Source organism: Hesperophylax consimilis, chromosome 13, assembly GCF_061612785.1.
Source record: "Hesperophylax consimilis isolate HC1 chromosome 13, BYU_Hcon_1.0, whole genome shotgun sequence".
Lineage (NCBI taxonomy): Eukaryota > Metazoa > Arthropoda > Insecta > Trichoptera > Limnephilidae > Hesperophylax > Hesperophylax consimilis.
In genome coordinates, this window is record NC_142848.1 from 21,754,351 (window position 1) to 21,780,960 (window position 26,610).

Genomic DNA, 26,610 nt, shown 5'->3' on the forward strand with positions numbered 1-26,610 from the left:
TTGTTGTAATTTAACGGAATAAAAACAAATGTTTTATAATTTTTTGTCTTTTTATTGAATATAATTTATGTGTACCAATTTGCAAAATATGACAGGCAAACAAAAGATTAATGTGGTATTTTAATCTTTTTTTTGCCTGTCAATTTGCAAAATATGACAGGCAAACAAAAGATTAATGGGGTATTTTCACAAACTACAAAGAACGTTAAAAATATGTGGAAGATTAAAAGTTTATTGTTCTGATTCTGATAAATATGTGTAATTTTAATATTTTAATTGAATTTACTAAAAATAATCTAAAACAGCACATTCCGAAACGGTTCCAACTTGCTACAAAGTCATTATGACATAGAAAATGTCAACGTCTTGTGAGACGGCTGTCACCAACGTCGCCCGGCGTGACGTCAACGCTGTCAAATTCTTGAATAAAAATGAATGTGTCGTTATGGCGGCAAATCGAAAATGTGCATTTTAAATCGTTTTAAAAAATTTATTCAAATAAATAAAAATACCCTATTTTAATTATCTTTAAAAGTTTGCAGGTTTATTTTTAGGTTATTATCAGTGTAATTATTATAAAAATAATAATTATTATTATAAATCAAAATAGCATGAATCTTGGTACACTGGAACTTACAGATGTATATTTTGATTACATGCAATAATAAATCTGACATGATTAACTGTCTTTAGAACCCTGTCATAGGGAGCCAATCGTTTTGTATCATTTTGAAAAAAATAATGCTTTAGTATTTTCTAAAATGGTCTGGCAAATTACTTCTGGGTCTTCACTTTTCGCTCCGGCTATAATCTCCAAAACCTGCCTGGAAATTAAAAAAAGAAACATAGTCCAATAAAATAATAATATTATAATTCAACAGCTAATAAGAATGCTGGTTGGCACATAAAAATATTTAATTTCTTTCTTGTAACAATTTTTATAGATGCTTTAATAAGTTGTCAAGAGGGAAAAATAAAGCATATGAAGGAAAACCTCCGTGGTTGAGGGGTAAAGCTCTTGACTACGAATCCGGAGGTCGTGGGTTCAAATTCCTTTGTGCTCAACTAAATTTTATTTGATTAATTTGTGTTGTTTCGCAATTAGTCAATCTATATACATAAATAAAAATGTAAATGTTCGTTTGTTTAAAATCTTAAATCTCCAAAAGTTCTTCACAGATTGCTTTGAAATTTTGACACAACGTTGAATTCAAATGTTTTTATATGCCTATATTATATCGATGTCACCTGTATCAGGTAAAAACATACTTTTTAACAGCGCCATCTGTTGGACGTAGAAGCAACACACTCTATTGTCTCTCTATCTGCACAGACAGACTGAGCCACAGCATTGCGCGGCGGGGTACAGCTAGTTACAAATAAAACATTGCATATTTGCGGCACGTTCCAGAGTGAATGATATTCTCAATGACGCCTTCAGAATTGAAACGGCTTTATGTGACTGGATCTGACACTACCTTCTGCCTCAGAACAAATCCTAATTGCAGAAGTCATAAACTGACTGACTCCAGAGGGTCGGGAGCAGTTGAAACTCTTGTGCAAAAAAATATCTTTTCTTAGACTCAAACTTGTATCTATAGTTGGACCAAAAATAAAAAATCGTTTCCTGGTGTTGTGCGGAGTGAATGATGAGGGCGGCAGGTGTGGTGCATCAACCCACCAAAGCGCGCCAGCGAGCTACTAATAAATCACGCCCTTTCTACAAATGGCAAGTGACATTGCTTGCGGTCTAGCCAAATCAAAGATACTTACGTTATATTGACTGGTTCATTTCTCCCCTTCACCATGGAACCTTCAGAGAACTTCTCCTTTTTGACAGTGGGATACAGGGTCTTGATATGTTTGTAACCAGCATGAGAAGGCTTGATTTCACACCAGGGACAGTCTGTCTCCAGCAAGAGTTTGTCTATTGGTATCTTAGCAACCACCTCTAGATTATCACTTGTTTTTAAAGAGCTGCAATGAAAACAATGATGACAATATGATAAGGTTACAAGATGCAATGTGGAGAGATAAGATTTATTTTATTTATTTATTGTTTGTTTGTAAATATTACATAATACAATTAATGAACTTAAAATGTCCAACTAGGCGATTGCCCGTTTTAGGACATTCCAATATGAAAATGTTTTTACATGTAAATTATAGTAAATAATAGTGTTGACTATTCTGTTGTTAAAATAATACATATGTATATTCATATTCTAGAATACTTTCAGTTATACCACGACATATTTTACTATTGTTTAGCTGACATAATAAACTAAAGAAATATTAATAGATAAAAACAAGAAAATGAATTTGAAAATGAAACTGAATTGAAGAAATTCTGTTGGTAAAGTAATACAAATGTATATTCATAATCTAGTATACTTTCAGTTATACCACGACATTTTTTTTTTTTTTTACTATTGTTTAGCTGATATAAGATAAGTGTGTACATAATGTATTTTAAAGTATACACAAATGATGAGATATATTTATTCATTTTGTAATATGTATTAATCTTTTGATCTAACCACAATTACAAATTCCCTTTAAAAAGTTAATAGATTCCGACTCATTATTCCTATCCAGTGGCGGTTCTTCATATGGGGACGATCCCCATGAGATATTCCTGAAACCTACCAAAAGAGAAAAATATTTTAAGCTTTGTCTTCATCTAATTTAAGGCGATGCACTACGTCGTGTAATATTTTAAATTGAGCCGCTATCAATAACAACCCTTACGTAAATTGCGATAAGGTTTAAATTCCCGCTTAACACCATCCGCCTGTTTTGATTTATGCAAGAAAAAAACATGGCCAAAAAGTGCCTTTTATTTTATTCTGTGGATGTTCAGGCACAAATATATAAATGTTTTTGGATCATTTTATAAATAACTTAATTTGCCACATTATACAATAAAATCATAACCGAAAATGGGTTCGTAAGTAGGAGATTTTGAGCTTTAAAGCAGTTTTCATAGGCCTTATGCATTATTTTTTTCTGGGCTTATAAGAAGACTTGTGTAAAAAATACTCGATTATTTCAAAGGCCAAGATGTATTCTACTCGCAGTATTTAATTAAAGCATCTGAAACATTTCTAGGCGACCAAATTTTCAAACCAAAAACACATGATTTTGCATTACTACGTATGGCATCGTCTTAATGAATTCTTTAAACATAAAACCAATTAATATTTTCAGAAATAAATAATTAGGTGCACCTGTGCTTGAACATTTTTGTTTGAGAAATTTTATATATTCTACGGGTAGTGAGATTTCATTACACATAAAAATGCTGGTCACGATGACCTTCGTAACTTCCGTAAGCACGCAGACCAAATTTTCATTGTGCTATCTCCCATGTTTACCGTGTTCCCCTAACACTAACCCAATTCATTTAAGTTCGCCAGGCTTCTCATTGGGTGTATGGCAATTCCTGGTTCCACAACAGGTATCTAAGCCTTCTTCCCATCAATCTCTTACCATCCGTTGATGCCAATATGGAATCCTATCCGGATGCATTCCTTCAAGTTTTCTTCGGAACCGTCAAAGGAGTGCACCACTCCCCCTCTGAGTTTTGACTTGTTAGCCGACAGGATTTCAAAGAAATCATCCCAGGCAGCGCGGCAATGCAAAAACAGCGGCAAATTTAAAGACTCGCATAGTTCCAATTGATAGTTGAAGTACCTGGAAAGATAAACTCGATTCAATGGGTGGTAGAGCGATAACCTGATATCTAAAGGCTAGGGCTATTCTAATATAAACAGAAAACAATTAAAAACTCTCAAATGGTGAGCTTTAGCATTATGAAATTTGCACTGCTTTTCTATCTGAAATTTTCAGCTTAAAATATCATTTCCATCATGAGCTACAAACAACACAAGATATCAATATTGTTTAATATACATAATTTAAACTGTACAGGTTTGTTTTTACTAACTTTTTTTGAACGTCTTTAGAGCAGAACTTAAGTCTGTCGTAATCTAGTCCACATTCTCCTATTGCCACTATTTTGGAGCCTCCTTTAGCAGCGAGATCCTTCAGCTTGCTTAAATACTCTTCAGGATTATCCTCAAAATCATTACACCTTGTTGGGTGGCAACCGATGGTGGTGTATAATCTGTCTAAAAGAAACAAGGTTTTTTGATTAAGGCGAAGCTTAATGCTAAATCACTATTTTGATTAATCTTTATAACGAATTGGTATACACTATGAATACCAAAAATATGCTTTAGATAAATTGAAGGTTTTCGTATCGTTTCCCTTGAGTAGAATACAAATAAAATTATTCAATAAAAAATATAAATGCAAAGTACTAAAAATTTATTCAATAGAAATGTATGAACGCGTAAAGGAAACAAGTTTTGTGCTTGAAATCGAAAGTTTTAAGACTCCGTTTATCAAGCGATTTTAATGCCTATTACATACAATATAAGAAATACCAAGAATATACACATTTTTGGATTGTAGCTTCCTCTTAAGTCAACTATTTTCAAGAGAAATGTTTTAACATATTATTGTGGATAGTTCTCCACATGAAACGGATTTGAACACAGGGTGAATGTATTTTACTAATGACCTACAAACCTTATTGCGCATACAGCCAAAATAGTAACTAGCAAATGAACTATTCTATAATTCTTTTTAAATAAAGTAAAAATAAAATACAGCGTTGCCCAAGACCGCACAGATAAGATAATTAGATGTGTAGTATGACGCATATTTACAGTCTGAGTGGTACCATTATTAACACATTTCTGGCGGGTATTTTTTGCACTGGCGCTACGCTGTCTGCGGGCGAAAATAATGGTTCTGCACAAATTTCTTTAATTTGTTTTAAATCGCTATATCTTATTATTATTATTATGTAATGAGCAGGCAGCATTCTGCTGATGCGCTCATATCTGATTTCACAACAAGTTTGACAGTAATCGAGTTGTTTTAAGTTTGAACTAAGTCCTTTCTTCTCTCCAAATGAGAATCCAATAGAGCTTTGAATTGATTTATATTTGTTGCATCGATGACATGTTGTGGGAGTTTGTTCCAAGCATCCACTACCCTATTTGCAAGGAAGTGTTTTCTAGGATTAGATGCAAAAGGCGTTTTGGTAATTTTTTTTGTGTGTCCACGGAGATTTATATTTTTATTAGTAGTGAAGATTTCTTGGATGCTAGGGCAACTGTAATGTCCAGATAAAATTTTGAAAGTCTCGATCAAGTCACCCCTTTCTCTTCTTTCTTGTAAGGTTGGTAATCTTAGTTCCTTGAGTCTATCTTCGTATCGTAGATCTTTCAGAGCTCTTGGTATTTTTGTGAAACGTCTCTGTACTCTCTCTAACAGATTTATATCCTTTGCGAAGTAAGGACTCCATATTTGGAAAGCATATTCCAGGAGAGGTCGCACATATGTTTTATATATTTTTAACATCATGTCCGGTATTAGGTCAAGGAAGGTTTTCCTGATTAGATATGTTAGTTAATTTGGAAATTTGGTTGGTAAAAAAGGTTGGTGAATCTTCGAAAATATTTTAATAAAAATTTCTACGTAGTAACTCAGCATACCCAAGCTATAAAAGTACTAAACGAAAATCGTATATTATTTGAAATGCAACTCAATTAACTTTGTAATATGTTTATTAAGGTCCGCCTATCGGTATTTGCCCTGATTTCTTTAAATACGCCCAACATCTCTCGCTCGCCTGTACATAGGAGATGAGTGGGTGCGGAACAGAGATAGAGATTCGAATCGGGTTTCACGGTCATAAAAACCCTCATTCCAGGAATTGAATTATTACAATAACAATTATCTATCTTTATAAATAAATAAATATCATTTTGTTGAAATACCGATGTAAACGAAAGGCACAAAGATAAATATAAAAAGAAGACTTGCATTACGATTCGATAACTATGTACATATAGTTGGGAGATATTGGTATATAATATTCATATAAAAACATTGAATAATTCCGCCATTTCTGCCATAGAAATGGGGCCGGCGCAAAAAGGTAATAGCCCAAGAAATATCTTCACAACCAAATTAGTAAACAAAAAAAAAAGAAGAATATCAGTACCCAAGTCTCAAGCCTGTGACAGACCACGCTATAAGAGTATTACACGTTATATTTTCGTGGCTTGGCCTATTTCAGCGTATCGCTCGTCATACATTCGCATTGGTAGGGTATGGCGAGAGATACTGAAATAGACCAAGCCATTATGCGTATAGCGTAATGTGTCGCCTACCTTATGGTTTTCCCTTTTAAAGAAAGGAAGTACTATAAATTATTAAAATAAAAAATTATTCTCGGTACCTAAGCCTTTATAGTTCTTTTTTTAAAGTTGGGTAAGTTCCGTCTTATTACGCTAATGTCTGCCACGCGTAATATTTGATCCATGTGCTACTAAATTATAAATCTCTTACCGTCTGTCTCGGCAAGCTTAAGCGCAGTTTCACAATCAGCTAAACTACCACCAGTTATTATCATCTTCTCCATTCCACCTTCCCAGCATCTTTTCAAAACCAAATCTAAGTCGGGTACATGTTTTTTCGAACCGTGGTATACACCACTATACATCTCATCGGTTAAATTGGCACCTATATCTAAAAAATAAAATCATTGAAAAACATAACATATTTATTTATTTACTTACAACTTTTTAAATATTTTTATGCATAAATGTTTGGAGGTTAAGATGAAAATTTAGAAAATAAACTTCGTGGTTAAACTAACCTATGAATTTACGCATTTTCGACATATTCGGACTTATAATAGCTCTTTGACTTAACCTCAAGCTCATGAAAAGTCAAAATACAATAGAAATAACTTATTTTGAATTCCGCCGGCTGTACTGTTACTTGAACATTGGAAACCATAAATAAACCGTCCTCCTGGAAACGTCATCCGTGAAACGTCAAAATTCAGATTAGAGATGTCAATAAATCGATATATCTGTCCTAGTTACGAGGAATCTATTCCTTTGCTGTCACTGAAGCCGTCGATGTTATTTCTCAGAGAAACTGGTGGTAAGATAGTTTATTTATACTGGTGATATAACTCTAATTCTGCAAAACGCCGTTTGCCTTTCTACCACCGTAGCTCGCGCAAAATTTTCTCATATATATACTACTTTGTGAACGCAAAAAGTATAAAAAACAATCTAATGTGGATAAAATGTGAACATTTTATTTTATTGCAACACAGTTTTGAGAGGTTCACAATACTTCACAAAGCACTTTGTTGAGTGAATTGCCTTATTAAAAAAAGTTTAGGGTTTAATTCTTGCCATTGTGAAAACCTGGGGGTTATTTTTGAAACTGGTTCGTTTAAGAATCCCCCACTTCCCCTTCATAAAATTCATTGCAGGGTTCGTATAAATGTTTTTCAAGGTTTGCTCATCTCGGGGGTAGAGCGGTGATTGGCTAGAAAGTCGTGACGTAGCAAGAACCCCATTTTCCACTGGAAGATTTGAATTTACTGTAATACAAGTGGCGTCATGCAACTCAGAATGCATTTGAATAATGCTTTCGTAATATTATATTAATTATTTTAATAAAACTAATGTTCGATAAAGATTCGGTTCCACAACGATCTCCGCATGATGTCCGGTAATTCGAACCGCAGTGACAACTCATTTCGCGTATCGCCATCTCTAATTATTCATGACATATTTTTTTCAGAATATTTTAGAAATTGAGTTCTGTCACTGCCGTCTCTATGTTCTGTCCATAGAACAAAAATTCGTAAACCATAGAAAATCAGTAAAATATTTTGACGTTTCTGTTCCCTGAATTTTTGGCACTGTCTTATGGTCTGTTTCTACCCGGTCATTTTTTAAGCAATATTTTGTAAACAAACGATTTCTTTATTCTTTAAATGTAAATACGTGATTTTGCGCAATTAACGAAGGATTTCACTTCACATATTTGTAATCTGGTAAGCATAAAACAATAATAAGGAAAATTTTCATGCAACGTAACATGAACGTAGAAGAATACCTTTAAATCTTATCCCCTGAGGTCGAATTGTATTCCCGATAGCTTTGAAAATCATCGATAATATATTATTGTGTTATTATTATTCATTGGCTCTAGATAGACAATATGTATTACAGTAGTTCTGTAGTCTAGAAACAAAAATAAAAAAGATAAGAAGTTATCTTTTGTATGTGAATCACGAAAATATTGATAATTAATTAGTATAATTTTTTTTCAGTATCCAGTGCTCTGACGTGAAACCAACATGAGCCTTCAAAGTGACCGAGTACCATTAGTGCCGTGGAGCAGAGTGAGTTTATGATTAGTCTTTCAAAATAATATTACGAACGATTGACTCCATATGCCAAGACACACTAATAAAAATTCAGCCAGCTATAGATCTATGTAAATTATTTTAAAGAGCATACGTTGGAGTGTAATGGTACACACCAATAGTATCGCAAACGTTTCAAACTAGTTACGAAAATAGACTCAGGCGATGCACAGCGGGCAGTAATAATAATAATTATTTATTTTTTTGCACAAAAACGGTACTACATAAATCATCCATTTTTAAGTCGGAAAAATTGGATGGTTTGTGTAGTGCCGTTTTTGTGCAAAATCACCTCAAATATTTGATATATTTCTACAATTATCTATCTTATTACTAACTATAAACTAGTGAAACTGTTAACAGTTTATTGCTAACAGATTGCATCCACCGGTTCGTCGATCACCAATACAAAGCCATATGTACAATGCATTTGATTGACAATCGTGATGCTAGAATGTACTTATAATTATTATTTACTTACATTTTATACAGGCAGACAATATACAGTACTTTACTTACCTGGTAGGTCACTTGAGATTAACACTGTTTATTGTTCATTAGAGAAATCTATATACGATTCTAACGCACAGGACGTAATTAGAAAATTGGACATAATTTGACTTTCCACTATTTATTTTAATAATATGTATTTATGTTCTTTAATGAGCGTAATTTCCTAAACACGCTATGTTTAGGAAAGGAAAAGGAAACTTTATGCTGGGCAGTACCAGAGTGTAAGGTTTTGATCAGAATTTATCTTCCTAAATGTGATCCGTCCCTCAGTATAAGACAGATTTCGAATAATATAAATCCAATAAGAAAAGTCTGATTAGGATGTATTATGGACTTGTTATGTATCTTAGTTACGGAGGGAGTTTATTCCCAGCCTTTGGCCCAGATGCTCCGAAAGCACAATCACCAAACTTAGTATTTGGCTTGCGCTTAAGTTCCATCAGTCTGCCTATAGCTGATGATGTTGCTGATCTAAGAGTTGACTGCCTCAGACCAGTGTTTTCCGGGACGCATAGTTCAGAGATGTAGGGTGGGGCCATTTCATTGATGCATTTAAACACCATCCAGCACAATTTGTAATGGATTCTTTGAGAGCACTTGAGCCAATGAAGGTTACAAAGGTGTTCTGAAATGTGCAAATATTTAGAGACCCCGGTTATGAGCCGTGCTGCTGCATTAAACACTGATTGAAGTTTGTCAGTTTGATATTTTGGAAGACTCTCATAAATGCCGTTGCAATAATCGAGACGTGAGACTACGTAAGAGTTGATAAGTAGTTTTGTTGCCTGTGTGGGAATGTTTCTTCAGACAGAGTAGTCTTAGGTGAAAAAAACTGTTTCTGACAGTCATATTTATTTGACTTTTGTAACGAAAAGTCCGAATCTAAATTGACACCGAGAAGTTTGACTGTTGTTTTTGGGATGATATCGCTGCCAGAAATAGAAATAGGTGAATCGTATATGAAATCTTGACGTTTATTTGTGGCCGCCCAGACAAACTCAGTCTTAGATGGATTCAGCTTCAGCTTGTTTGAAGACATTCATCGAGTTATTGCTTCTATACATTCTGCTATCTGGATCTTGAGACTGTCTATTTCGTCTGGAGCGCAGTAAAAATAAAATTGCTGATCGTCAGCGTAGCAGTGAGACAAGAGACCAAATGACTCAATTATTTTGGTGACATCATTTGTAAAAAGGAAGAAGAGAAGTGGACCAAAACGGATCCCTGGGGTACCCTTGAAGAAATTTTTGCAAAGTTAGACAGTTTATTTCCAACCTTCACGGCTTGTAAGCGATTGGATAGATAGGATGCCAGCTAATTTTTGATGTCGGAATTCAAACCAAATGTTTCCTTTAATATCTTAATGAGGAAGTCATGATCAATTGTGTCAAACGCTTCACTCATGTTTAGGAGTGAGATAAGTGCTTACTTACCCAAATCTACGGCAAGAGTTATATCTGACAGCATACGAAGTAGTCCGGTTTCAGTTGAGTGAAACTTTCTTTGTGCAGATTGACGATTTGCGAATAATTTATTTGAATTCAAGTGACTGGTTATTTGTGCGGCAGCAATTTTCTCCCGGATTTTTGAAATGAAATGTAAGTTTGAAACAGGTCGATAATTACAGTGCGCAAAATATACCTCTGGCTTACAACAAAGAACTCGGTCACAGAAGCTCGGCGTTCCAAAAGTTAACCATCTGCATCAATTCTAATCTAACCTATGCAGATTGGACATTTACGACCTTACTAGTAAACATGTTTTAAATTTTACACAACTGATAGACAATGGTTAATGGTTGTTTATCAGTTGTGTAAAATTTAAAACATATTTATTAGTCAGGATAAATGGGCAATATTATTGGTGGCATAATATTGCCCATTCGATATTAGAATTTGTGAAAACAAAAATAGAACTATAACAATAGAGATTGCTCAAGAAATTTAAAACAGTGCCAAGCTGAGACTTTTTGGTAGATTTTTGAAAACTCCACGAATTTGCTATAATTTTGGTTCCAGTGTCAATTTTAAAATCCACAAGCTGTGTCTAGTATATGTATACTTGGTCGATGCGATAGACTACTTTATTTCAAGCATTGTTAAGCTGAGACATTGTTGATAACTCCTAGTTTAGATAACTAAGAGTTTGATATAAGTTTGGCTGTATTTTCAGGGTCCATCACCCAATGCATTCCTCAATAGTGTGGAGACTCATTTCCAGCGAGTCTTGAAGTATGAAAATCCTGACTTGATGAACCAGGCCAGAGCACTAATTCCAATAGAGACCCTGAAGACCAGGTCTATCAACAGGATGAGAAGAATACAAGCAGATATTAAGAAAGGTACATTGTTGCACACTTTTATTAAATCTTTTAATTTGTTATGTTTTACAAATAGGTTTCGAAAATTCCATCACACTAATCTTTCACCTTCCAGGGTTTAAACTGCTTCGCTTTCTGATACTTACACTAGTCTTTTACATGCCAGGGCTTACTGCTTTGCTTTCTGACATAAACACTAGTCTTTCACATTCCAGAGTTTAAACTGCTTCGCTTTCTGATATTTACACTAGTCTTTTACATTCCAGGGTTTAAACTGCTTCGCTTTCTGACATAGACACTAGTCTTTCACATTCCAGGGTTTAAACTGCTTCGCTTTCTGATATTTACACTAGTCTTTTACATTCCAGGGTTTAAACTGCTTCGCTTTCTGACATAACACTAGTCTTTCACATTCCAGGGTTTAAACTGCTTCGCTTTCTGACATTAGCTTACTGTCAAAATTTTGTATATTTTTTAGTTAAAAAGTTTTCCTTTTTTTAAACCTGCTATTGAAATATCATATATTAAATATATTACCTATGCACTAAAATTTGTATTTCACAATGTTGAGACATAACCCTCGAAAAATTGCAGGGCTCTGAGCTTCCTTTACATTTAATTATTTTGCATTCCTGATAAAATTGTTTTCGGAATCTTAAAATCGTTGCAACTTCTTGTAGCGAAGCCATGAATAGCACTACTAATGCTTAGGAGGTACCAACTACATAGTAACTAAATGCTAAGGGGGTACCAACTACATAGTAACTAAATGCTAAGGAGGTGCCGACTACATAGTAACTAAATACTAAGGGGGTGCCGACTACATATTAACTAAATGTTAAGGGGGTGCCGACTACATAGTAACTAAATGTGAACCCTCCTATTCTATTATCAGGTATATCAGATGGACCCGAGATGACCCTGGAAGAAGGCTTGCTTTTAGAGCTGATGAATTGGTTCCACAAAAGTTTCTTCCACTGGGTGGACACCCCACCTTGCAAGGTGTGCTCTGGCACCACCAAATACCAGGACGTCACAACCACACTAAGTTCCTTTGAGACAATACGGGTGGAGGTAACATCAGGCTTCATTTAATTGTCTTTATTGTTATACTTATGTATGGTACGTTGCTCTAAACATTTTAATACTGCCGCATTTCATTTGTAATCATTCCCAGTTCATCCGCCTTATTGTTGTATACACCAACTCAGGGTGTTTAATATCTCTATCGAAATTTGTAACTTCAGATTACCTGGCGCCCTAGACTGACTGTTTATCTAAAGCATCTTCCTTTGTGAATTATCACCTGCTAGCTGACGTGTACCAGGTGTTGCTGGGGGTTCTAAGGAGATAGACATAAAACATCGCGGACGTTTTTGTAGGTCTTTTTAAGATATACAATTCTGTAGTACATTATTTTGATGTATCTCATAAGGTTAAGCCTGTGTTAGCAATCTAAGCGCCTGAAAATATTTTATACGACTTGATTAAAAAAGATTGACTTTTCTCTACTTTCTATAAATATAATGTGAATGTATTATATACATAAACCTTCCGGAAGAAATTCTCTAAATGAAAGTGAAAACCCTATCGAAATCCGTTGCATAGTTTAGAACAGTGGTTCTTAACCTTGTTGGAGGTACTGACCCCCACCAGTTTCATATGCGAATTCACCGAACCCTTCTTAATTGGAAAAATAAAATATGATTTTTTTAAATTCAAAATGTAGGTACCTATATATTTATACATAGGTGCACAAAATGAACAAAACCATTAAAACATGATTTTCACACAAAAAAATAATAATGAATATTTACTGCAAATCAGTGTGATTTCTGCTGGTGCCTTTCAGAGACCAGTTCAGAAATATGCGGATTTACCTTGGCAAGTGTCACTCGCATGTCATTTTCGCGACAAAGTCTGTTTCTTTTCTTCGTTTTTATGTCCAGCATCCTCGAAAAGGATCGCTCGCAAAGATATGTTGTAACAAACGGTACGAAAATCTCCAGAGCTTTCTTAGCAATAACAGGGTACGTTACCATTTGTTGACACCAAAACGTTGAGAGCGTTGTTGTTCTGAAGAGTTGATGTTGAACCTGGCTCTGCTGAATTTTAATGATTTCATCGAGGTATTCATGATTGACATCTGTTGTCTCAATACTAAACGTGAATGGTTGTCTCACCCATGCTGGATATGACTCTCTTGTAGGGAAGTATCCGTCGAGAGACTTTGCAAGCTCATCTAAGTGCGTGGCAATTGCTTGCTTCAGTTCAATAATGGACAAACGGGGCATGTCATCACGAATCATGAGTCGGGAGTGTGTATTACATACGCGGATAGCGACTTTATTTTATACTATTTAGAGATTTGCGTAGCATTTATGCATATTTTTTACTAGTAGTTCTGTGAACTGTTGACCTCGCAATCAAAAACGTATGTTTCAATTTTCTCCCTTTTTAATAAATCAAAACCAAAATTTTCTATGAAATGATAAAAAAACATAAGTAGGCACTTAAATACCTACCTACTTAATTATAAACCATAAATATTTTATGTAACATTTTTTAAATTCAAATAAGGAATTATACAATTTGTCCTAAGAAATGTCATTATCTCAATATGACAATTCTTGAAGGTCCAAATAAACACAATGATTTCACATTTAAAAAAAGAAACTTTTCTGAACCATTCAAACGGCCACCATCTTGAAATGTAAACTTGAAAATGTTCAAACAAATTTACAGACAGACTGTCAATTACATTTTGTGGTTTGAAACTGCCATTTTACATAATATTATTTACAGTATTTTTAAGGTTTCATACCGAGATCTTAAGCTCGAATCTGTGGCTGAATTCATAATCAGATAACGAACACTATGACTGTGGACTGTGGACCTAGTCTTTGTGTCATATAACTACGTATCAAAATAATTCTTATCTCTTTAGATCTTCAAATGCCTGAAGTGCCAGGGTGATACGGAATTTCCACGCTACAACGATCCTGGGATCCTGCTGGTGACGAAGAAGGGGCGCTGCGGAGAGTGGGCCAACTGCTTCGCCCTGATGTGCCGTGCCCTGGACTATGATACCAGATTCGTCGTTGACACCACTGACCACGTCTGGATCGAGGTAAATATCTCAAATTTTACTTACCAATGATTTTAAATGTTACTATAATACTGAACTAAATTACAAAAATTAAAAAAAGGACAACCTATTCAGAAGTTCTTTGTCGCAACCCAAAAATTGGTATATTTTACTAACAATTGATAGTCCAGAGGAAGACACCGCACTTGTCCTTGGCTGCAGCCTGTTTGTTGGGAAAAGATTGCCTTGATCATATATGTATTTAATTCCTTCAATATTAACAAGAAGATTTCATATTTGAAAAAAATATTCTTTACTGTATCATTAATGGCCACCATCTTGAAACGGAAAAGAAACATACAAATAAATTTACAGACAGACAAAATGCAAAACAGTAGAGTTAAAAAAGGACTTTGCTACGCTCAGTCAAAAAACACAACATTTATTATGTACGTATTTCAGATCTATTCTCACACCAAGAAGAGGTGGCTGCACTGTGACCCGTGCGAGAATGTGCTGGACTCTCCGCTGCTGTATGAGGCTGGCTGGAGCAAGCAGCTGGAGTATGTGATGGCCTATTCGCGGGACGACATCCAGGACGTGACCTGGAGGTACAGCTCAGACCACAAGGCCGTGTTGCGCCGGAGGACCAAGTGCCGGGAGTGGGAGCTAGTGAAGCTCATTATGAGCCTGAGGGAGCAAAGGATGCAGCTGGTCTCCGAGATCAGGAGGAACTTTATCATCAAGAGGCTGTGCGCGGAGATTGTGGAATTGATGGTGGAAAGGTGCGTGCATTAATAAACAACTCACTAGATTGGGTATGATTTGAGATTTTCACGGCCAAAAGTATTATAGTGATTTGTTTTGGGGGTATTATGCCATGTTGCGCTACCTCCTTCTTTAGCCAACACATCTGCCCTGATGATGGACACTACAATGCTGTCCGAAATGTTAGCTAAAGGAGGAGATAGCATAACACAGCATAATACCCCAAAAACAAATCACTATAAAACTGACTAGATTAACAACTCCGTGCTTTTTGTATGAAACAAATTGGTCCTTTATTTAATGATAGATATGCCTATATATTAACGAGGATAGAAGAAACTCAAAAAAAAGCGCAACCATAGACAATTTAATTCTCATTCGGAGCCTACCCCATTCACTAACCTTAAATATTATTTTAAATAAAAAATATTCCCTCACGATAACAAGGTTCTATCTGGCAAAATACTGTTCTGTGAAAAAGAGCTTAGAGTATCTTTCTTTACAACTCATTTACTTAGGACAGCGCTTTATTAGATGTAAATATGTTATCTTGTTGAAAAACAATCGAGGTGTCATGCAAATTACTAGAAATTTGAATCACCATTTTCAAATATGATTGTTCTTTTCTACAACAGTATCGAATTTTAACATTTCTCCATTTATAACAGAAAAATGAAAAACTCAGTTACGTCTTAAGTATTTTTATTTCAGCACAACAATAAATTGTTGATTACAGGTTAAATCATTAATGAATAAGGTAGAACGATGGAATTTACCTTGCATGAGATAATACGCACAATCCTGGCACGGTCTAAAAAAGAAAAATAGATTCAATTCTACGGTCCAGTTAAGTTAAGGCTCTAACAATTTAGGATAAACTTGTCCAATTCCGCTGCATGCAAATGTTCTTTAAAAGAACAACTCTTGATTTCAACTTAAATATCTAATGGAGACAACTATTCGAGTCAGAGTTTTACACAAACTAGGTTTTTAGGGTTTAGTTTGGATTATTTTATTTATTTATTTATATATATAATAGTTTTTTTATAATCTAAAAACTATAATTTTAAATCAAAGGCGTAATTGCGTTTCTCTGTAAAAACAAAAGATTTATTAACAATACGTATTTACAACTCTTAACCATCACATTATCTGTTAACAAAAGATTCACTCACCTGTAAAAACAAAAGAAACAACATTTAAAGCCCTTATTTCAGGTTTCTTAATAATGTGAGATATTATATTCAGGTGTATTCGGTGTATTTAATAAAATAATGATGACCCTTTTACTCTTCATATCTCGCTTAATTCGCTAATGTCAAAGCTGTTAGCAGTGACATCTAGTGGCCACCAACTAACTTGTCGGTAACGCGGCAAATTCAAACTGAAGGAAAGCACTCCTAAGTGGTTTTCTTTACATATATATGCCTAAAAAGGCTTTTAAATAGAAGTGATACATGATGCAGTGTACATAGTAGAATATCTGTATTATACAGGAGATACTGACAGTAAATAGATGTATGTAATCCATTGTAAAGAAGGTACAAAATACACAGTTGTAAAATTGTGATTACAAGTATAATGAGAAAATATTAAGAAATAATTTAAAAAAAAAACTAAATATGAAGCAATATTAGTAAAACGTAAAAGTAACATAAAGTAAAAAAGAAATTACAACAACACTACATATAAGACAAATAATTAAAACTAATTTACCAACGCTACTCTAATTTGTAGGATTCAACAAAGTGTTGGTATAGATCAGAGGTCCCCAAAGTGGTCTATATGGACCCCCAGGGGTCGATATCGGCTTGCTGGGGGTCTATGTCAGCGAGAAAAAAATTTGGGGGTCCACGAGAAAAGAAGAACTGATCGGAATAAGCGCTAACAAAGAACTTAAGGGGCAGTTCTGAAGGGCCAGCTACAGAAAAAAATTCCCGTTGCTTATCCTGCTCCATTTTCATTTGGTGTAATACCTCACAAGGGCGCCCCTGTCTGCACAATGCAAAAACAGAGGAACTATATCGCCACCCGGTTGTTGGGCAGGCAAGGAATCTTTTTACCAAAAAAATAAATGATTATCACGTTAATAGTTTTAGGAAAATTCAATGTTCGGCAGGCAGGGGGGCTACGGAAAAAAAATATTTGGCAAGTGATCTACGGGGCAAAAAAGTTTGGGAACCTCTGGATTATGATTATATGGATATATAGATTATGCTTAGTTCTATAAATGGAGTCAATAAATAAATCAATAGCACCCCCATACTAGTTGCCCAGATCATGCATCCTATTGGTCAGTGAGTGTGTCTGATAGTTGGTTGTGTATGTATTGCAGAAGAATGTTATATTTTGTCTTGTATTCCTAGTCGGTATATGGAGTTTAATCGTGGCAAGGATGGCAGAACTATCAATTAAGTTGTTAATGACTCTGTGTAACACAACCAGGTCTGAAATAATTCTCCTGTCAGACAGTGTTATTAGATGCAATTGATTCATCAAACTGACATAATTAATGTAATCAATAGGAATTCTGAGCTTAAAATTTACATACTTAAGAAATTTGTGCTGAACTCTTTCTATATTATTGGAGTGAACTTTATATAAAGGGGACCAAATAGGTGAATTATACTCCAATTGACTTCTGACTAATGAAATATAAAGGGTTCTCATACAATCTATAGACTTAAAATCAGTTAAAGTTCTGAAAAGGAAGCCAAGTATCTTTAAAGCCTTATTAGTTATATAGTTGATGTGTGAAATGAATGACAAGTTTTCATCGAATATTACACCCAAGTCACGAATTTGTGATACTGGTATTAATTTAATATTATTTAATGTATATTCATTTAAGATATTATAATGAGTTTTGGAAAATCGTATTACTTGACATTTCTAATTGTTCAAAAATAAAGCATTTAGTTCACACCATTGATAAAGCTATTCTAAGTTAGTCTGTTAAATATGACAACATTTTAATAATTTATGCATATTTCCTACCCTTCAAACTTAACTTTGATTGAGAAAAAATGGAACCGTATTTTTACCATCTGCCACCACCAGTGGCGGCTAGCTCTAAGGAGCGAAGGAGCTATGCACTGCCTAAATTTCTGCCAATCTAAAAATCCTCGAGTGCCTTAGAACATTTTCAATACGCCTCATCACAAATAATAACACCAACTCAATTTGGTTATAACGCATACACATTATATAGATGTTTTTATGCGTGCGCAACGAAAGCAGAGTGGTTTGTACCAATATTCAGAGCGGCAGTTCGTTTCGTATTTCGCTCCAGGATTTTAAAAGACTATTTCATAATTCTCCAATGAGTCGAAACCGTGGGTAGATATAATGCTTTGCTAATATTACCGCCAATATTGCCATACGGTGTTCCAAATTTCTCCTCCACATCAAAAGGAACGGTTTCTTCGGTGGCATGTCAAACGGGGACACATTATGTATCATATTTAGTCTTTAATTTAACTTCTACTCTTTTTCATTCAATGTTCCGCTCAGCATTAGCAACATAAACAATCCCGACATGTCGTGACAGGTCAATATGTCATTGTGATTCGTTTTTGCGATGCGAGAGAAAGAGTTAAAAATGATTTCTATTATTAATGTTAATTTTATAAAAAACAATGTGCTTAACTTTGAAAAAACGGTTAGAAATTAAAAATAGTGGACCACCTAGGCCCATTTTATATATCAAACAGGAGCGCAAGTCAAAAACAAAAACTTATAACCATAGTTTTATAATAAAGCATATTGGTTGTGCGGGTGTGATAAACGAAACAGTTTTTTTTTCTGTTTTCTGTTTTCCGTGCTTAGTGTTTGGTGGTGATTCAGTTTGGATTGAGCAAGGAGTCATCGATTTGACACACTTGTCGGAAAAGGTAAAAAAACGCAGTATTTCCCAAATTCACCTAAGAAATGTTATAAGCTTAGCGGTCTTAGGAACAGTTGCTATTAGAAATCAGTTAGATTCTGGCTATAGAAGTCATATAAAACAACACAGTGAACTTGTGGAAAAAAATATATTATCTAAATTAATCGACTGCATTAAATTCTGTGGAGCATTTGAATTGGCCTTGCGTGGGCACGGTGAGTCAAAGGAAGCTGCAAACCCTGGAATCTTTCGTGGATTGATTAATTTCATTGTGGAACTGGACATGGCTATGAAACAGCACCTTGAATCTGCTACTGTTTTCAAAGGTACCTCAAAATTGATTCAAAACGATATCTTGGATGCTATGTTGACCGTCTATTATGCTGAAGTTAAGAAGCAAGTTTCTGAATGTGACTTTTGCTATACAGGTCGATGAAACGACAGATGTTTCCACAATGATGCAAATGGTCCTTATTATTTGCTACGAACGGAATGACGAACTTTTTGGAAGGTTCTGGAATTATCTAAAGTCAAAGTCACAATGCTGTTGAAATCTCTGACACAATTTTGCATGAACTAGAGTTACTTCAGATTCCTAAATCTAAGTTTATCGCGTAGTGCTATGATGGAGCCAGTGTAATGAGTGGAAAAATCAGAGGGGTTCGGGCCAAAATCCAAACCTTGTACCTACATTCATATTTTGTACATTTTTATACTCATCAGCTTAATCTAATCGTGCAGAGAAGTGTAACGGGAAATAAATAAGTTCAAAGGTTTTTCGGTAATTTACAATCATTCCCAAAAAATTTTCCCAATATGCCAAGCATACAGACATATTAAATGATATTGTTAAAAGGAAAATCCCCGTCGCTCCACCAACAATGTGGAATTTTAATATTAAAACAGTTCAAACCTTGCATGCATATTCCGCTTCTCTAATTGATAGCATGGAAGAGATATTGGAAATTGAAAATGAACCAAATACTATAAATCAAGCCGGTATGATTCTAAATTACCTCAAGGATCACTTTCATTTACTGGTTGGAATTCTTCAATAAAATACTACTGTGACATTTTATTCCATCGATTGCAAAAGCGATTTATTGACCCTGTTATAACGAACAACAATGTGCGCGCTTTTGAAAATCAGATTCAAATGGTTTGAAATTCTACTGACAGTGCTTCCGAGCCACCCACTAAAAGAATTAAGACCACATAATCAGTGATTTGTAAAGAAATGTGTGATATCATTTTATATCAAGTACAATCAAGATTTCAGTTCACAGATCACCTATCAGCAGCTAAGTTACTGTATTGTGATAAGTTTCCTAAATATAGAACAAATTTTCCTGAATTCGGTTTTCGTGCCACTATAAATACATAAATTTTAAATTAAGGATGAACTGTTGACAATTTATTTACAATCGTGGAGACTTCACAAATGCTGATGGATCAATATTTATATGTATAACAACTATTTTAAAGAAATGAAAAAAAAAAAAATTGTTCACAATACGTTTTTTTGTAACCAAAATTACTGATAACGAAAAAAAAAATAAAAACACACTTATTTTATTAGACAAAGTATTTCAAACATTATCGACACCTCACTTTTTTGTCGTTTCTTATAAAATATTCAATAAAAAAGTCTCATAAGTTTTTTCAAATTGCGGTCGGTAGCTTTGGTTTCATAAAAGTGTACATTTTAATTCTTCTGTGGTTAACTTCTAGATTTAAATATAAAGTGTGGTACTTTCTTTTTCTAACACCGCTTAGATCATATTTCTCACCAAAACAGTAAGGAAGACACAATGATTTCTAAAACGAACTAAGATGAATTGTTAAGGCAAACAAATTAATCTGAAGGGTTAAGACAAACGGCAGTGTCCAAGTCATTAAAATGTTGGTGAATAGCAATAATAATACTCCCCCACCTTCCTCGTCCCCCTCCCCACTACCTTCAGCCTCACAACATACCCCAATTGGGGATACCATAGTCTCACTAGCTCCGGGCGGTTGGGAGCAGATGGGACTTTTGTGTGTGTGATATGTGGTAATAAGGTTGAGTATTTAAGCGATAGATGGCGCTAGTCATAAAGCTTACTCCAGAGTCCGTCAGATGTCACTAGAGTGTAACAGGTACTTGTGAGATGATATTGACAGGGAACAAGCGTCCCGAACCAGAGAATTACCAACCCTCGGGTAATGAACAGTGTAGCTAAATTCAGTCCTATTAATTGTAACGTAAATAAACACAATTATAATAAAGAACCTTTTACTTTTTACAAAGAGTTCCAACACCAAAATCTGCATAGTAACGCAGATATAACAGTACGTAAATAAAAAAAACATAATAATTAACTTTTGAATTATAACATCGAATGCAGCTAGAATTTTAATATTTAACTCATTGTCGTATTTTGATGGACACTGCCGTCTGGACATTTATAATATACACCTCATATATTATGGGCGGGCTTATTGCTTGGCAGCATTTTCTACCAACCAACTGTTATATTATTATTGATGATTATTTATTTTGTTCTAGGACGGCTAGCAGTTACGAAAAGGTGGGTAGATCATCGGGGTCTCAAAATTGGAGGCTCCAAAGGCAGGAACTGCGCCCCTGGGCCCCCCACCTGTGGGAGCTCGGGGAACACAGGGAGATCCTCATCAGATACTCCACCTGCAAGGACCTGTACGAGGTGGTGCTAAGCAACGGGAAGGTCCTGGATTACAAAGAGCAGTGGATGAACGGAGCATTTGCCCTCGAGAATATGTACAGGAAGGAGGAAAACGATTGGAAGGTGGTTTATTTAAGCCGCGAAGGTAAGCAAAGCAATTAAATAATGTTAATTATGAATATTATGACACCCATATAGCAAAATAGTGTTCAATTCAAATCTGGTCATCTTGGACCCTCAGGCAGATGCCAAAATCATTTTTTTAACAATATGTGGGGCCAATTTATATTTTGACATGACGGGTTTCCGGGGAGAACTATCACTATCAACCGTAATGTGCAAACATAGATCTGCAAAGCAAGAAGTAGCAAATCTTCAGCATGCCGAATTTTTACATATTGACTGCAAACGTTTTATGTTTACAGAGAATACCGAAAAAGCTGCAATCACTTGGAAAATAATCAGCATCAAGAGTATGGTTATTGATTCCATTAACATAAAAGCCTCCTCTAAGACCTTTGAATCTGGAAAAATAGACTGGATATTGTGTTATGCCGATAATTGCATCAAAGTCCCCACATCCGAAAGTAAGACCTGTTTGAAATATTGTTTTTAAAGTGTTCACTGGGACAGGACTGGTTCACACAACTCTACTCAAATAATTTATTTTTTAAAGGGTGCTACACAAGTTAACCAAATACATATAATTTTTTTATTAGTACCTATACTAAATTTGAGACAATCTGTTGTTTTTCCATAGACATATGAATATTAGTAGACCTGCCCTAAGTGATTAAAAGCGTATTATCCCCACTCCCCATACCGGTTCCATTGGAGCCGGCTGTGCTCGCGTATGGCCTCAAGTGAAATTTGAAAACGTGACGTCATCATTCTTGTGCGAACTATGGTCGAGGCATCATCGGTTCATTTTACGTAATAACACGACAAAATGTTGACTTGTGCTATGAAAACTTGTAAAAATAGATGTGAAAAAGAGAATAAACCCAATTGTCGTATTACATTCCATATATAAGCATTATTTTACTTTATTTTAAGCATATTCACATCGTATAATATAGATCAGTTGTAGAAACATAATATACTATCACATCGAGAAACGTCTGGACGCGAAACACAAAGCTGGTTGGTTGCTGGGAAGTAAATTATGAACATTTATAAAAGTGTCTTAACTAAATACTTAAACGAAATATTCGACTCTGAAAATAGAACCGAATTTTTTTGCCGAATTTGGACTTCGCAAATTTGTTCATAACGTGGCGAGTAATTTGCGCTCCCATGTAAAAATGTCTATTCATTCAAAAGCAGATTTTACTTTTAAGAAGTAAATGGTGATATTATAATGCGAGATGCCTATTTACTGTCAGATTGATTTATTGACGAATCACAGTCAGCTTCACCCCCTTCGTTCTTCAACAGTTGATTTTACCCCTCGCCATTATCTTCTCGTCTATTAATTCCTATGTCTGTGTGTTTTTCAATGATTGATGTTATTCTTCTTCTTCTTCTTCTTTCGTATGGTGGGGGGTCAGAGGGGGACATCTAGATCTGCGAGCCATTTTAGGGCCTCAGGCGTCGCCATGTGGACCTCATCAATCCCGCCGGGGAATGAATGGAGCGGGCATTCGTTGACCACATGTTCGGTAGTCTGCACCGCACCACATTCACACATCGCCGACTCTTTAAGGCCCCATCTGTGCATCATGTGGGCACAGCGGCTATGGGAGCACCTTATCCTATTGATGGCGGACCAGGTTTTGCGAGGCAGTGAGAACCCAGGCTGTCTCTCGGTGGGGTCCTGTATGAGATGGGCATTTCCCACGTTGGCCGTTTGCCACTCAAGTTTCCACCTATCTTCTGGGGTGAGAGGTAGTCGGAGGAGCCTCACTCCTTCCGCCCAGAAGGGCTTTCGGGACTTCAAGCGGCATGCCGGGTGGGAGACGACATCTTCGTGTAGAGGTATTGCGCTTTTTTGCAGCGCCTTCTTGTATTCCCTCAGTGTTGCAATTTCTCGCCTGATGTTTGGCGGGGTTATGTTTGCAAGTACGGGGAGCCAAGGGAGAGGAGTAGATTTTAAAGTCCCGCTGATGGTTCGCATTGTGGCATTAAGCTGAACGTCTACCATGGAAGTGTGGGCGCTTCTAGCCCATACTGGAGCACAGTATTCAGCCGTTGAGAAAACCAGGGCAATGGATGCTGTTCTGAGCGTGTTGGCGTCGCATCCCCAGCTAGTTCCAGCTAGCTTATTAACTAAGTTAAGCCTTGTCCTGGTTTTTTTACCCACTGTTACCATGTGTTGCCGGTAGTTCAAGCTCCTGTCCAAAGTAACTCCGAGATAGCGGGGGTGGGGGTCATGGTAAATATTTTTTCCATCAAACTGAACACAGAGTTTGGCATCCGCTTGTGAATTGCTAAGATGAAAAGCTGTCGCAACTGTTTTCGACCCATTTGGCTTTAGTCGCCAATTGAGGAAATATTCTTCCAAAGCCTTTAGGTCAGAATTGAGGATATCTTCTGCTGCTTTAAGGGTTTTGGCTTGAGCTGTGACGGCGATGTCATCTGCGTAAGCAAATTTTCTGCCTTCAGTGTGAGGGAGGTCTCGAGTGTAGATGTTAAATAGCGATGGGGCCAGCACTGAGCCCTGGGCAAGGCCATTATTGAGGGGTATTTTTTTGCTTTTTCGCCCTCCTAGAAAAACCCTGAAGGTACGGCCAGTTAGCAGTTGCTCAATGAGTCGTACTGTGTTGCCATCCTCTATGGTGTCGTACAGTTTAACAAGGAGGCCTTTGTGCCACACCGTGTCGTAGGCCGCAGAGAGATCAATGAACGCTGCCGCAGTCTTCAGCCGTTTCTGGAAACCAGATTCAATGTGTGTTGTCAGTGCTAACACCTGATCGCAGCAGTTACGGCCTGGTCTGAAGCCAGCTTGCTCTTGTGGGACCACTTTCTCCAAAATTGGAGTAAGTCTGCGGAGCACAACTCGCTCAAGAAGTTTGTACATGGTACTTAAAAGTGAAATTGGCCGGTAGCTGTTCGGATCCTCTGCTGGCTTGTTGGGTTTGAGGATCGCAATAACTTTAGACTTTCTCCAGGTATTTGGTATTTCTCCAGTTTTGAAAATTTCAGTAAATAGTTTTGCGATCCATATTTTTGTCCGTGGTCCAGCATGTTTCAGAAAGTCTGGGAGAACTCCATCACATCCAGCTGCTTTCCCAGCTTTTGTTGAAGTGAGGGCGATATCTACATCGTCAGCTGTAACGGCGACCACAGTGTTGGGGTTCACCGGCCATTTTAGCCGCGCCGCCTTCAGAGATTTTTGGACCTGGTGGTTTATGTTAGACCTTGTTTGCATTGTTTGCATTGATGTTATTACTTTCTACAATTAAAACTCTCTTATAAGGTTTTCCTAGGGAAAGGGAAAAGAACTTCTTACTTGGAAAAACCTTATATGTATGTGAGATATGTATATATATATTGCTATACATTTGGTTTGGTGTCCTTACTGGTCCTGCCACCATGGTGTCCCGTTGAAATGGTGTTGTTAAGCAAGAAAACTTTGTATGTGGGAACTTTATAGTGTATAATAAATAGCCTGTTAATGTGCAAAACAAAGTTAGTCCTTGGCAAGTGTAATGTACACAATTACACTAAATTCTATTTTTACAAGAGATAAATATGTTTTTATATTATCCTTATTATCCTATATTTTTTTTATCCTATGTGTTTTTGTGTGAAAATGGGAGCTATAATTCTAAAAAAATTACTCTGGGATGTCAAAAGATGACGCACATTGTTGTTTATTCCCCATTTTTCCTCATATCTATCATTTGTACCCTGATTAGTGTATGCACGGGATAGGGGAACACTATAAACGGATGTTACAATTACATTTTCTATACTGCATTATATCAAAAAACTAGGTACAAAACAAATGGACTATATGTAGTTACCTGTAATAATAAGTATTTATATTATTTCAGCAACCAATTTCACAGTGAGCGGCTTGAACAATGTGTCTGAATTCACCATATCGGCAACACTAACAGGCGGGAACGGCAATTGCGCATGGCAACACACGCAGATCTTCCGACAATCCACTTCGTCTCTCGATTATCCTTTCCAAATTAAAGTTACTTTCAAACTGGACCAGAGAAAATAAGTCTGTATTTTTTTTACCTATGTATAGATAACTTAATGTTTGTTGAAGGGAAGAAATGATTCGTACAAGCACCATTTAAAGCAATAATTTATTACAATGCGTTACCGCACACAACAGCCGGTGGAACTGTGGCATTTCCAGTTTGGAGAATGTTGTGAGCATGGATAATAGAAACAAGGGGGAGATGGGCCATGAATCATTATTATTATTATGAAACCGTGCGCAAAAAGTATTACCATCAGCATTCACTCATATTACTACAAATCACATTCGCACACAGCGGCGTATTCTACCAACACACTAAATGCTAAAATGCACACTAAAACCTAAAAAATAAAATAATAAAACTAAAAAATGCACACTAAAACCTTATATGTATGTGAGATATGTATATATATATTGCTATACATTTGGTTTGGTGTCCTTACTGGTCCTGCCACCATGGTGTCCCGTTGAAATGGTGTTGTTAAGCAAGAAAACTTTGTATGTGGGAACTTTATAGTGTATAATAAATAGCCTGTTAATGTGCAAAACAAAGTTAGTCCTTGGCAAGTGTAATGTACACAATTACACTAAATTCTATTTTTACAAGAGATAAATATGTTTTTATATTATCCTTATTATCCTATATTTTTTTTATCCTATGTGTTTTTGTGTGAAAATGGGAGCTATAATTCTAAAAAAATTACTCTGGGATGTCAAAAGATGACGCACATTGTTGTTTATTCCCCATTTTTCCTCATATCTATCATTTGTACCCTGATTAGTGTATGCACGGGATAGGGGAACACTATAAACGGATGTTACAATTACATTTTCTATACTGCATTATATCAAAAAACTAGGTACAAAACAAA

The 26,610-nt window shown here is 35.8% G+C and overlaps 2 protein-coding genes across 2 annotated transcripts; one reads left to right on the top strand and one right to left on the bottom strand.

Moving 5' to 3' along the window:
* Positions 1 to 57: 57 nt before the first annotated feature.
* Positions 58 to 7,150, bottom strand: LOC149418594 (deoxyribonuclease TATDN1). Its single transcript, XM_089638865.1, has 6 exons — positions 6,740 to 7,150; positions 6,430 to 6,609; positions 3,950 to 4,133; positions 3,493 to 3,696; positions 1,774 to 1,977; positions 58 to 824 (listed from the first exon to the last, which is right to left on the bottom strand). Exons 1-6 carry the CDS (start codon positions 6,804 to 6,806, stop codon positions 725 to 727), a joined length of 939 nt encoding a protein of 312 aa, XP_089494991.1. The 5' UTR covers positions 6,807 to 7,150; the 3' UTR covers positions 58 to 724.
* Positions 7,151 to 7,817: 667 nt separating this feature from the next.
* Positions 7,818 to 26,012, top strand: Pngl (N-glycanase Pngl). The gene is made up of 9 exons (XM_089638588.1): positions 7,818 to 7,942; positions 8,222 to 8,293; positions 11,003 to 11,171; positions 12,046 to 12,224; positions 14,098 to 14,280; positions 14,701 to 15,023; positions 21,441 to 21,721; positions 22,002 to 22,163; positions 25,575 to 26,012. Exons 2-9 carry the CDS (start codon positions 8,249 to 8,251, stop codon positions 25,751 to 25,753), a joined length of 1,521 nt encoding a protein of 506 aa, XP_089494714.1. The 5' UTR covers positions 7,818 to 7,942; positions 8,222 to 8,248; the 3' UTR covers positions 25,754 to 26,012.
* Positions 26,013 to 26,610: the final 598 nt, after the last annotated feature.

Excerpts from the sequence above, each read along its gene's own strand:
- LOC149418594 (XM_089638865.1), bottom strand. The coding sequence starts at position 6,806 with ATGAGCTTGAGGTTAAGTCAAAGAGCTATTATAAGTCCGAATATGTCG. Across the intron at positions 6,610-6,739 it reads GAAAATGCGTAAATTCATAG|ATATAGGTGCCAATTTAACC; the intron begins GTTAGTTTAACC and ends TTTATTTTTTAG. Across the intron at positions 825-1,773 it reads AATGAACCAGTCAATATAAC|GCAGGTTTTGGAGATTATAG; the intron begins GTAAGTATCTTT and ends TTTAATTTCCAG.
- Pngl (XM_089638588.1), top strand. The coding sequence starts at position 8,249 with ATGAGCCTTCAAAGTGACCGAGTACCATTAGTGCCGTGGAGCAGA. Across the intron at positions 14,281-14,700 it reads CTGACCACGTCTGGATCGAG|ATCTATTCTCACACCAAGAA; the intron begins GTAAATATCTCA and ends TACGTATTTCAG. Across the intron at positions 22,164-25,574 it reads CAAAGTCCCCACATCCGAAA|CAACCAATTTCACAGTGAGC; the intron begins GTAAGACCTGTT and ends ATATTATTTCAG.